Source organism: Phaseolus vulgaris, chromosome 10, assembly GCF_000499845.2.
Source record: "Phaseolus vulgaris cultivar G19833 chromosome 10, P. vulgaris v2.0, whole genome shotgun sequence".
Lineage (NCBI taxonomy): Eukaryota > Viridiplantae > Streptophyta > Magnoliopsida > Fabales > Fabaceae > Phaseolus > Phaseolus vulgaris.
Window position 1 is genome coordinate 9,232,819 of NC_023750.2, and position 12,386 is coordinate 9,245,204.

At 30.1% G+C, this 12,386-nt stretch overlaps 2 protein-coding genes across 6 annotated transcripts; both read left to right on the forward strand.

Moving 5' to 3' along the window:
- Positions 1-5,298: 5,298 nt before the first annotated feature.
- Positions 5,299-7,313, forward strand: LOC137819383 (acid phosphatase 1-like). 2 transcript variants are annotated; one of them, XM_068623215.1, is made up of 4 exons: positions 5,299-5,432; positions 6,024-6,471; positions 6,696-6,908; positions 6,984-7,313. In XM_068623215.1, the coding sequence occupies exons 2-4, from the start codon at positions 6,062-6,064 to the stop codon at positions 7,159-7,161; spliced, it is 801 nt and encodes a 266-aa protein (XP_068479316.1). In that variant the 5' UTR covers positions 5,299-5,432; positions 6,024-6,061; the 3' UTR covers positions 7,162-7,313. The 2 variants fall into 2 exon arrangements, with proteins under 2 accessions (XP_068479316.1, XP_068479317.1); XM_068623216.1 differs by lacking the exon at positions 5,299-5,432 and adding an exon at positions 5,565-5,663.
- Positions 7,314-8,947: 1,634 nt separating this feature from the next.
- LOC137819035 (uncharacterized) lies at positions 8,948-12,325 on the forward strand. Of its 4 annotated transcripts, none has more exons than XM_068622742.1 (5): positions 8,948-9,147; positions 9,248-9,276; positions 10,317-10,572; positions 10,640-10,761; positions 11,985-12,325. In XM_068622742.1, the coding sequence occupies exons 3-5, from the start codon at positions 10,323-10,325 to the stop codon at positions 12,138-12,140; spliced, it is 528 nt and encodes a 175-aa protein (XP_068478843.1). In that variant the 5' UTR covers positions 8,948-9,147; positions 9,248-9,276; positions 10,317-10,322; the 3' UTR covers positions 12,141-12,325. The 4 variants fall into 4 exon arrangements, with proteins under 4 accessions (XP_068478843.1, XP_068478846.1, XP_068478844.1 ...); XM_068622743.1 differs by having other exon boundaries at positions 8,978-9,093; XM_068622744.1 differs by having other exon boundaries at positions 9,005-9,147; positions 9,248-9,340.
- The last annotated feature ends 61 nt before the right edge of the window (positions 12,326-12,386 follow it).

Sequence of the window (12,386 nt, forward strand, 5' to 3'; positions counted from 1 at the left end):
GGTCACTTCCTACTGGCCCACGTGTCCACTTCATTCACTCATGGCAGCTTTGAAATGAGTTTGAGACAAACAAATGCCCCCATCGCACATGCTACCCTATCATTAAAGGGCTTCTTTTTGGAGTTTGTTTAGGACCTTATTCATTGCTCAAGAACCACACTCTTCAACATCTTCCACCCACCTTTTACAATTTTATGCTATTAGGTCTAGGTTTTTTTTTTCATTATTACTATGTTTTCTTTTTTATTTCATTCTATTATTTTAAATAATTTTAGTTCAGTCACTTCTTAAAAAGAATAAGTATAAGTAATTATTTTCTTTAAATTTATGGGATGTAATTACTACTCTAAACAAATTACTTTGCATGATCGAGTCATATTTCTGAACATGTTCGATATAACAAATGTTATCTAGTATTTTTTTTATATTTTATTCATAATAGGTATAGATCTCTGTATTTTTTTTAAGGAGTTTTCTTTATATTTATTTGCATATGTTCGTTCAAATCTCTTATTGTATGTTGGGTGAAATCTCTTATCACTACAAGAAAATCATGAGATAAAAACTAATTTTAGATAAAAAAACAATTAGTTGTTATAAAAACTAAATTAGAGACCATTGACTAAACAAATTTTTGGTTTCTAAATTAATTTCTATTATTGTTAAATAGTTTCTAAATTGATATCTAATTAGCTATCAAAGTTTTAACTACCAATTATTTATATTCTAAATTTGGTAGCAAAAAAACTTGGTAGCTAATTAGATACCACTTTAGAAACCATTTAATAATAATAGAAACTAATTTAGAAACAAGAAAAGTCGATGTGGGATCTCCAACAAATTGATTTTACGAAGTGAACTTTAAGCCTAACTCAACCCCATAAAACCGGCTCATAGGGTTGAGGTTTGCACCCACTTATATACAATGAAAAGCTCTAATCTCTAGTCGATGTGGGATCTCCAACAAATTGATTTTTATTTCATGATTTTCTTGTATTGTATGTCTGTTTGATTTTTTTTTTCTTTTATTTTTGTTTTTCCATGTGATTCATATGATTGATAGAGTTTTGTGTGGGTTTGAGATGTCAAGTTTCACACTAATAATTAACATAAGTTTTATAAAAAAAATTGCATAATTTATCAATATATATATATATCATAAAATTAAAAATCATAATAATAAATTAAAAATAATTTGTAGTTTTAAAATTAAAGCATAACATATGATACATAATGTGTTAAAAAGTTTTGTAGTACTCATTAGACATGATTCCACCTCTGTAGTGATGACATGAGTTACCTTTTTCCAACCATAGTTTCTTGAAGTCTAGTATTTGTTTATGTGAAGTGAAGGAGACTTTTAAGGCACTTCCAAGGCATTGTGTTATTATTATTGTCATTGTTTGGGTGTTAATTGATTACACCTTCTCTCAACCATTCAAACATTATTACATGATCATGCTAATAAAATTGGTTTTAGTTCCACACAAAATTTAACTTTAAATTATGGTGATGGTTTTTTTTTTTATTGATATTGTATGCCAAAGTTTAAAATTTAGATTAACTGAATTATATAATAATCTTAAAAATTTCTGTATAGAAATATATATTTAATTTGATAAATGAATTACCACTGGAAATTTAAATCGAATTAAAGTTACTTAAATTTATTAGAATGAAAAAAAAATAATTATAAGAGAAAGTTATATGATCAATATTAAAAAAAAATGCAAGAAAATAAAAAAAATCTAAAAAATTGTCTTATTTAAGAAGAAAAACATAATCTATATATAGTATACAAATTAACTAGACTGAAATTCCAACATACTGGTCAATTTTGTTCAGATAATATAAAAAAAATAAAGTATACGAATAATTTTTTAGTATATATGTAAATGAAAAAAAAATATTGAAAAAAAGTAACGGATGAGAGGTGGGTGTTTTGTTATGGCTAATTAGTAGTAAGTATTAGTTATAATACTTAAATAAAGATTTTTTTTTCAAAATATATATTACAAGAAAATCATTAAATAGAAACAAACTTTTGCAAACCACAAAAATATATTTTAGTGGTTACATTGATTAAATTAGAGATCATTTTAGAGACTATTTTTTTGGTTCTAAATTAGTTTTTATTATTATAAATAATTTCTAAATTGGTATCTAATTAATTAGCTATTAAGATTTTTGCTACCAAATCTAGAATATTGGTAGTTAAAACTTTGGTTGCTAATTAAATACCAATTTAGAAACCATTTAACAATAATAGAAACTAATTTAGAAACCAATTTTCTTTTAGTTTCGAAAATGGTTTCTAATTTAATTAATATAACAACTCATTATTTTTTGTTTCTAAAATTGATTTCTATTTCATGTTTTTTTTAGTAGTGTTATATATATATATATGTGGTTTCCAATTAAATAATGCAAATTTTCAAGGTAGAGAAATTTTTTCTTTAAAACTTATATATTTCTTTGTTGGCATAAAAGGTGTTGGGATAACACCATCAAGCTTCAATGGCTGAAGTTAAGGTGGAGAAAAGCAAGTATGGAAGATAGCACATGGTAGTAAGGTGATAATGGAACAAGAATCTAAGACCTTTGAAAGTGAAGTTATGTGTGTATACTTGGAACCTAGTCCCCTTTGAACTTAGATACAATTCCATGGATTCATACCAAAAAATCAACAATAATTCAAATGGTAGTGTTGTGTCTAAAGAGAGAAAGGAAATCTAGATTCTTTGGAAAAATAACTTCCAACCAGATTTAGACATCGATTTCATCAAACATTCAACCCAAATGTCAAATCACTCTTTGGAATAAAAATCATTATACTTCATTTTAATTTAAAACATGTGATAAATAGAAACCAACAATGATTACCACGTATCCAAATGTCATTTGGGGCATTTCAATACTTAGATTACAAGAGATATAAAAAATATTAGTGTTTTGGTATCCACCATAGATATAAAATAGTATTTTTGTTGGATATTTCATATGAAAAACTTATAATATATCAGTTGAGTTAAGGTTCAAGATCCTACATCAATATAAAATATAGATAATTTGATTTTATATATTTATAAATTTTATATAAATTTATGAAATTAAAATTACTTATAAAGATATTAAATTATCTAAATTTATGTTTTACAACGCTTATTTTTTAATATTTTATTTTATTTATACTAATATTTTCTGATATAATTTTATTTAAATTGTATTTAAGATAAAATAGAGATATCACTTTCCATCAATAAACTTATCTAAAGTAAAACATTGATATATAATTAAAAAGTGTATTGACTAGGGTGAGAAGCCGAAAGACCGTCAAAATATTGAAAGCTAAAATAATATAAATAATAGAATAAAAGATCACTCTATCAAAATTCAATAAATAAGTCCAAAATACTAAAATATATTTAGTAGCTGCAAGGTGTGAAAAGTAAAAGCTTAATCAATTTAAAGTCCAACAACAACCACTATAAATAGGCGATCTGCATAATATGTAAGGGGGAGTGATTTTATCTGATAATCAAACAAAGTGATTCTGATTTTATCATCGGAGCCCATTGCCATACACACACCTACCCGAAAGTGATCTTGGACCTAGAAGCCGAGAGTTGAACCAGATCCAATAGCTGAGTGATGGTCCACATCTAGTAGCTGAGAACAAGTCCAAGTTCATATAATAGAGTACAAGCTAGTTGATTCGGTAATTAAAAGCCCAAGTCAACAACAAGAAATCGAGAAGTCGAGAAGAGAAAAAGTTAATTGTTTCTAAACCTTATACGAATAAAAAGGTTTTCTTTATTATGTTATAGGTGTTATTGCCTATTCGTTAAATCGTTGAAATCGAACACAAAAAATAGAACATTTTAAAAATGGAAAAGATAACGTAAACTATTAAAATGTATGATTAAAAATGTTTTAAAGATATATTTATTTACATAGTTGTGTAAAGCTTGTAGTTATAACCAAACTTCTTGGGCATGTTTCTTCATCTAATTAAACTACTTAGCCTTGAGTGAAGTTTAAGCAGGTTAGAAACCGATGATATTCCTAATTGTGATTGTAAAATTATCAAATTTATTACTTGAGTATTTTGATTATGAAACTTAAAAACTTTTTTCGAATATGTTTAGGCGATTAATGATTTTGATTAAGTATCTATTCGTTACCCTATAATCAAATAATAATATATGTGATAAATTAAACTCTACAATACGCATTGAATTATTTTATTCAGTGAAATAAATCATTTTGATAAATTAAAATAATTGTTTAATGTTTGACACGGACACTAATACAACATGGACACAGATATACATATAATATCTAAAATGTAGGACACAGGGACACGAATCTATATATTATATAATTATGAATTATATAAATTGACAATAAATATTTATGTGCATAAATATGTTCCAGATTATTTTTTGAAGCAGAAAAATATTTTTTTATGACTGGTTCAAAAGAATTTGTTTCTTAATTTTATAATCATAATAAAAATTTATACAATAAGTTTGGGTTTTTAGAAAATTAATGTATTTTTTCTTTTTAAAATTGTGTTAGAAACGTACTAGAATTGTCAGAAATCCAACAAATACTTTTTGAATTGAACACTTCACGGATACTTATCTTATAAGTGTTATACGAGTATCGTGTCCAATACGACGCCATTTAAAAGGAGTGTCTTAGGTTTCGTTTGTAGCAGTGATAATTTGGTTTTGACCTTGTAGTGTGATATGGTTACATGAAGGTGTTATTAAAAAGGAAAATAAGAAAGAATTGGGTCGAATATCCAAGAAGATGGTGGCACACAAAATGTAAAAATGTCAAACACTTTATTTCTTAGGAACTTTTTAGGTGTCGTGTCCCTCTATATTCTCCACCCTCATTGGCATAGAGTGAATCCGTTACCCACTAGTGATATAAATCTCCACTATTTTTATCCTAAACCAATGTCAAAGCTTCCAAATACAGCACTAATATTCCAATACCAAGTTTAGTTGGTTGTTGAAGACGATACCAAAAAGAAGAAAAGGACTTTTGTATTGCTTCTTCTTCTCAATATATATATAAACCTTGGAGATATGAAAGTTGAAGACATTCATTCCTCAACTATGGTGGGTCCTAGGAACCCAACACCTCTCACATTTTACCTTTCCCTCTCCACCATGCATGCTCAACAACATTTTTGCTCTCTGACGCCAACCCCACCCAATCAAATGGAAACATATATTAGTGTGAACTTGCTGCAGCATATGCATAATGCATGCATAATATTTTTCTACATCTTTCTCCTTTCTATATAAATACCTAATACAGGTTTATCTTTTCTTCATACTCTGCAATTGCAAGAATCTTTACTTCTTTTTCTTTTTCTTTTTCTCATCACTCTCAGTGCCTTCCTTTTGACTCAGGTGTGACTAATATTTGGCCACACACATATCCATCCATTCTATTTTCAGCTCATTCTTTACTTTATTTCTTTACCTCCAATGCTACCAATATCTGTTATTGCTTTCTTCAACTTCAATTATTATTACTACTATTATATATTATTTCCTTGTGAAGTAGATCCATGATGTTCCTTGCACTTGTTCTACAACCTATAACAAGGGGTCACATTGCATCTATGTGCATGTATTTATGTGTGTATCATCTTGCACTTCTCCCCTTCATCTAATGTTGGAATACTGACACACCTGTTCTATGCCTAGACAAATTCCCCCTCCCAACATCAAAGAATCTAATTTTATTTCCTCGAGATATGGTCATGTTTGGTGAATTGACATGGCATATATTCTCTTCTAAAAGATAATCTCATTTTTGAGTAATTAGTTATTTTGAAGTATTATAAAAAAAGAAACTTCTCTCTCTCTATATATATATATGGTATTGGTGGTGCTTCTGATGCAAGCCATGATAGTGAATAATATTATCTTGTGAGGGCACAAGTGGTGTTTGATTTTGTAGTGGAAAAACTGAGAAGAATGTGGTGAATGTTGCAGGTATAGTGACTGAGGAAAAAGCGCAGTGAGGTGGGTGAATGGCTGAGAGAGCAGTGAGAGAGTTGTTGAGGGTGGTGATGGTGTTGATGTTACTGATGTTGGCACCAAAGACAAAGGCAATGAGCAGCAGAAGGGGCCAAAAAAGGGGTAAAGATGAGTCATCTGGGTCTGGTGAAGGGGATGCAATGAGCTTTTGTTTGAGTTGGAGATTGGCAGTGGAGGCAAACAATGTGGTTGCATGGCCAACAGTGCCACCTCAGTGTTCCCGATATGTGGAGACTTACATGATGAATGGACAGTACGAACGGGACCTGGATTTGATAGTGGAGGAAATATTGGGATATGTCAACCAAACATTGCTCCCTCCAGATGCCATGGATGCTTGGATTTTGGATGTTGATGACACTTGCATCTCCAACATCTACTATTACAAAAGCAAGAACTATGGGTATGCATAGTAATTCTTCTATTAATTTGATTCAAATTTGTGTTTGTACTTGTATTTGCTTCTCTGCTTAGACTTCCATCACAACTTTTGTTTTCTTTTTCCAACATTGGTCTATGAAACCAGATTATTTCCTTCAGTCTTAACTTTGTGATTAACCACCCATCATGAAAGCATGAATTTTTATTAATTCAAGGCTAGTAAAACAAAAGTTGGTCTATGTGCAGGTGTGATCCATATGACCCATCTGCCTTTAGGAAGTGGGCCAAGATAGGAGGGTGCCCTGCAATTCCTTCTGTACTAAGGTTATTTAGCATTTTAGTAGACAAAGGGTTCAAAGTATTTTTACTCACTGGAAGAGATGAAGAGACTCTTGGTGAAGTTACCAAGAACAACTTGCACAATCAAGGATTTATTGGCTATGAACGGCTTGTTTTGAGGTAAGATAATTGAATTACATGCATTGAAAATTGAAATGTTGAGACTAACTGAGAAGCATGTGGAACAAATTGCAGGAATGCAGCATACAAAGGGAAAAGTGCAATGAAATACAAATCTGATGTGAGAAAGCAGTTAGAAGAGGAAGGTTACAGGATATGGGGGAATGTGGGAGACCAGTGGAGTGATATTAAGGGAGATTATTTGGGGAACAGAACTTTCAAGCTACCAAATCCCATGTACTTTGTTCCCTAATCTTATCATAGTTAGTTTTTACATATGTGAAAATTTAGAGACATTATGGGAAAGATGTGTAAGAGCACCCTCTTTGTTCATGTTTGTGATTACATCAAGTCTTATGTATCAATTAATAATTAATATCTATGGAACAAAGTGTTTATTATTCTTTTCTAGTTTTTCACATTTATCTTTCATATCCACCAATGAGAATTCATATGCTTTCAGCTGGTGAATGGTGAATGAGATAGTTTCACAACTATTTGCTTCAACATCTCCATCAACAACAACAGACTACACTTTACACATCGATTAGAAATGATTTTACGGGATTTAGAAATGATTTCATGGGATTGAGTTATTTTACACGTAGATCCACATCGATTAGAAATGATTTTATGGGATTGAGTTAGACTTAAATTTTTTTTAATATAGTATAAAAGTCATTTCAAACTTATTCTAGCAAGTTTTTTTTTTAACTTATCAGGTCACTCGTTATCGGACTGACCTCGTCAAATAAACCGGTTTATAAAGTTGAGTTAAACTTAAAATATATAACTATTGTTCAAGATAAATATACTTAGCAGTCCTTAACAACAAACCTTAATGGAGTTTCCTCTGCACCACTTCCACCTACTTCTTCTATCTTGCATCACCTCTCAGTTAGACATAACACAGTGTTAACACTCCATGAGAAGTGAAACATGTCATCTTTATCCAGAACCAAACTGCAATTAATAATTTCTTTTGATGTCTATGATATAGAAAGAAAAGAGAATATATATAATAGTATATAATACAAATTATATTTAAATGACTAATTTTTACCTAACATTATGTATACTTTTCAACAATTGACTTTTAATTTAATTTTTTTATAATTTACGAAAATTATTAAAAAGTATAATTTTTACTAAATTATATTTTATTTTTATAACTACTTTTATACTATAAATATATATAATATTTAAAAATATGATTAATATTTTAAAAAATATTTAATTAATTATCGTTTATTTTTAATATTATAATAAATAATATAATTTAAATTTTTGTGTCACAATAATTATAAACATAAATCCATATAGCATAATATACCAAATAAAAACCTATGATATATATTGTGATGTAAATTATTATTAACAAAATCATATAAAATTTTATTTAATTTATATAGTTACTTTTATTGAAATAATAAATAAGCTGTATGGATTTTGTAAAATTAATATTTTAAATAATAATAAAAATTTATGCTTTAATCATCATTACAATTTACATTTATATGTGAATATTTTATATATAAAGAAAAAGGGAGAATTTGTTTTTTTCTATTTTATTGAACCTGTTATAATGTCCAGAAAATTGACCTTATAAAATTACTCTTTTTTATAACTCTTCTTACATGCTAAATTTTAGTAATTAAATCGTTTAATATTTTAATATTAACTTAAAAGTAATGTAAATCACATTTTAGTGATAAATTATAATTTTGTGTAATTACTTATATTTAAAAATATATATCATACGTTTAAATTGAATTTACTAAAAGAACTTTAAAACATTATACCATAAGAATTTATAATGTTATTACATTATTTTACTTTTATCCAACTATGAAATGAACAGTTACTATCTACTCAAATAGTTAGAATATATAATTTCAAACTCAAATTTTTAATGAATTTCAATATTTTTTTTAAATATAATCTTGTATTATATTTTAAATTGTTCTATGATAAGTTATAATTGTATTTTAAAAATATTTATGAAATATAAATTTAGATTATAGAGAAAAAAAAAGGTTAAGAAACCAATTTTGAAAATATTTTTGACAAAGAGATTGAAGTGAATAGATCCCACAGTTCTAAGTTCTACAGAAAAAAAATAAGAAGGAGAAGGAGAAGCAAAGAACCCTTTACCTAAAGCCAACTTTTTCTATTCAATTCTCTTGTTGGTTCCTTCTTTCTTAGCATTAGCGTTACATTCATTCCTCACAGATTCACAGTTATAATTTCTCTGTTACTCATTTTGTTCTTCAATTTCATTTGGCTATTTTTTTCTGTTTTGCTTTTACCATTTCGTTAATTTGATTCTTGCATTGCAGCTACCTGATCCTTCACCCTAAACCACCAGGTACATTCTCCATTTCACTTTGCTGTTGTTGGATGCCAAGTGCACTGTGAAATTACTCAAACGTGTAAAGCTCTGTTTGTTCTAATTTCGTTCTAAATTCCAATGTCACGAATCCATGGCCTTACTGTTACTTTCATACTTCCCCTTCTCTCCCGATTTCACCTTCTGCTTTCGCGACCTCTTTTATCACTTTTTTGTTTACACTTCCCATGCTTATTTGATTGCTCATAAACTGTTTGATTAAATGCCAGCTTGTTGACTGTTTCAATTTAGTTGTTTTCTGCTCATGGTTTCTGGTTTTTAGATTTTTTTAGATGTTTTCCAGTTGTTTCGTGCATTAATATCAGGACACCCTTATTTTTTACTTGGTTATCCTTTCTCCTTCTTTTTATACCAGTATACCATGTGTATTTTTATTTGTAACTACTACCCAGTTATTGCGAAAGCTGAAAATCTAACTGTTTGGTTCTTTCTTTACCTCAAGCAAATTGGCATCGTCAGTTTTATCTGAAGCTATGTATACCTGAACCTCTGTCTGGCCCCCATGAAAATTGTAGGCATTTTCCATATTATTTGACTTATAATGAACATTTCTAACACTTTAACAAATTTTGAAACTATGATTATTTGGTGTGAAGTTGTTGCATGCCCTGTGTGTCATTATTGGTTATTACAGTTTGATGCTTCATGTTAAAAACTTAGAAAGCATTGTAGTTATTCTAATTTGGTCTTAAATAGTTTCGGTGCAATATTATATTTTCGATTGTCCTATCAAATTAGCGTATTTAGTGCTGAATTTTGGCTTTCTTGTATTTGTGTTGTTTACTATCCTGTAAAATTTCGTACTAAAATTCTGAGTATAGCTGGGAAAAATCTTGTTTTCTCCAATTATGATTGCAGTCTGCATAGTGATAACTCAGAAGCTCTCTATCTGTGGTGCTTCCTATGGATATATTTATTTGAAATGTGTATCTATTACGAAGAAAAGTACATATGTTCCTTTGCGCTGCACATGAATTTATCCTTTCTATTAAATGCAGGTAAAAATGGGATTTGCAGGAGTTCTAAGGAACATTGTTCGCCCTCTATCACTTGCATCATCGAGAACCTTGACTTCACGAATCTCCACCAATGCTTCGTTGGCATCATTTTGTCCTGTTTTTCCATCTCCCTGCAAACCTCCCCAGTGGACTCTTCCCCTCTGGAATCACTTCCACAGCTTGACAGACACTCGCTTCCCAAAGAGACGACCCTCTGATAAATCTCGTCGAAAGAGGGCCAGCTTGAGACCCTCTGGTGCGTCCATTTTTGTACTTTTGATTTTGAATTTGACTCGAATTTTGAAACAATTTATGTCGTTCAGGGCCTTATGCTTGGGTTCAATATACACCTGGCCAACCCATACTTCCAAATAATCCCAATGAGGGGAGTGTCAAAAGGAGAAATGAGAAGAAACGCATGAGGCAACGCCGTGCCTTTATATTGGTGCGCTCTCCTTTTACCTTGTGCAAATTGAACTTTGGAGTCTTTGTGAGTGTTGAGTGTGTCCTTTGTTTACATTTAAAGAAAATGACAACCCTTTTCTAAATGTAATTATGCTTTGAAAAGAGGGAAGGGGGGCGGGCAATTGGAAATGAAACAGGAGAGGAAAATTCATTGTACTTGCTGATTGTGCTAGAATAAATGATGGTTACAAAATAAATTGTTATTCTGAATTAGTTTGATTTCATGTTATGGGAGTCATCTTATTTAATGCTGAAGAGGATACAGCTAGTTGGAAAGGCTATTGTGTTTGTTGTTATGAGAGTCATCTTATTTAATGGTGAAGAGGATAAACCTAGTTGGATAAAGCTACTATGTTTGTTGTTATGAGAGTCATCTTATTTATTGGTGAAGAGGACTCTTTAATTGACGACAACAAATTGATATGTAGTCTCAATATTCAACAATAAGTTGGATGGATTTCTAACAACGTATTTCTAAAAGTCTGTGTTAGAACTTCGTAAATGTGTATAGTATTGTTAGGTGAGTGTGTTTTAAACAATTGGGGAGATATATAGGATCTAGTAATGTGTCGCAAAAGCTCTAACAAGTCCGTGTGAATGCACTAACTGTTAGCCCTTGAAAGCATTTGTCTTCTTTTTTAATCATGGACAGCGCATTTTTTTAACTATATCCCTTTAGTTCTTTTTAAGGACTCCATTTTTTCATTTATCTTGTAACCTTCATCAACATCGGATATGAAAAGTACTATTATATTTTGCTAGAGTACAACTATCTTTGGTGGCAAGTATATATGCTATTTAAAGTCAAACGAGTTCCATAGACAAAAAATATAGCCATAATAATCACCATTTTTTTTACAAATTCAAATTTTGTAAATGAGGTGAACTTTTGTCTATGTTTAACTATATTAGACCATTATGTGCTTGTTCATTGAAAACAACTCTGGAATTTATCGGCATTCTGTGCAAATAATTGACTATCAAGTGTCAATCAGAGGTCTATTATGTATCCACTTCAAAATTTGTCAATGCTAAATGGAGTTGGTTATGACCGTTTTTATCTGTCAGGAGGTGCTTATTTATTTTAGCTATTAAGGAGGTTAGAGTGATTTTCTTAGAACTTAGTAGTAACATACCAATGTTATGGTATCAGTCCTAATATTTGTATTGGACTAATTGTTCAATGTTGACTCTTGCATACAGGCGGAAAGGAAGAAAAGGAAAGCTCAGCTGCAAGAGGCTAATCGCAAGAAAAGTATTCAGAGGGTAGAACGTAAAATGGCTGCAGTTGCAAGGGAAAGGGAGTGGGCAGAAAGACTGGTTGAGTTGCAGCGACTTGAGGCAGAGAAGACAACCTAATTAAATTTGTTAGAACCCTATCTGCAGTTGGTAACACTGGTTGTGCACTCTAAACACTGTTTCTATATTTTCAATTTTCAGAAACATGGAAGTCCAAATCCCCACATTTTCTTGTAGAGAGTTAGGCTAAACGCTGACACTTTTTTTTTAAACAAGAATGAAAAAATAAAAGAAACTTGCTGTCACTAGATCACTCTGCACATGCACAGTTTGTATTCACCCCAATTGTGGGTTTTGATCTATCTG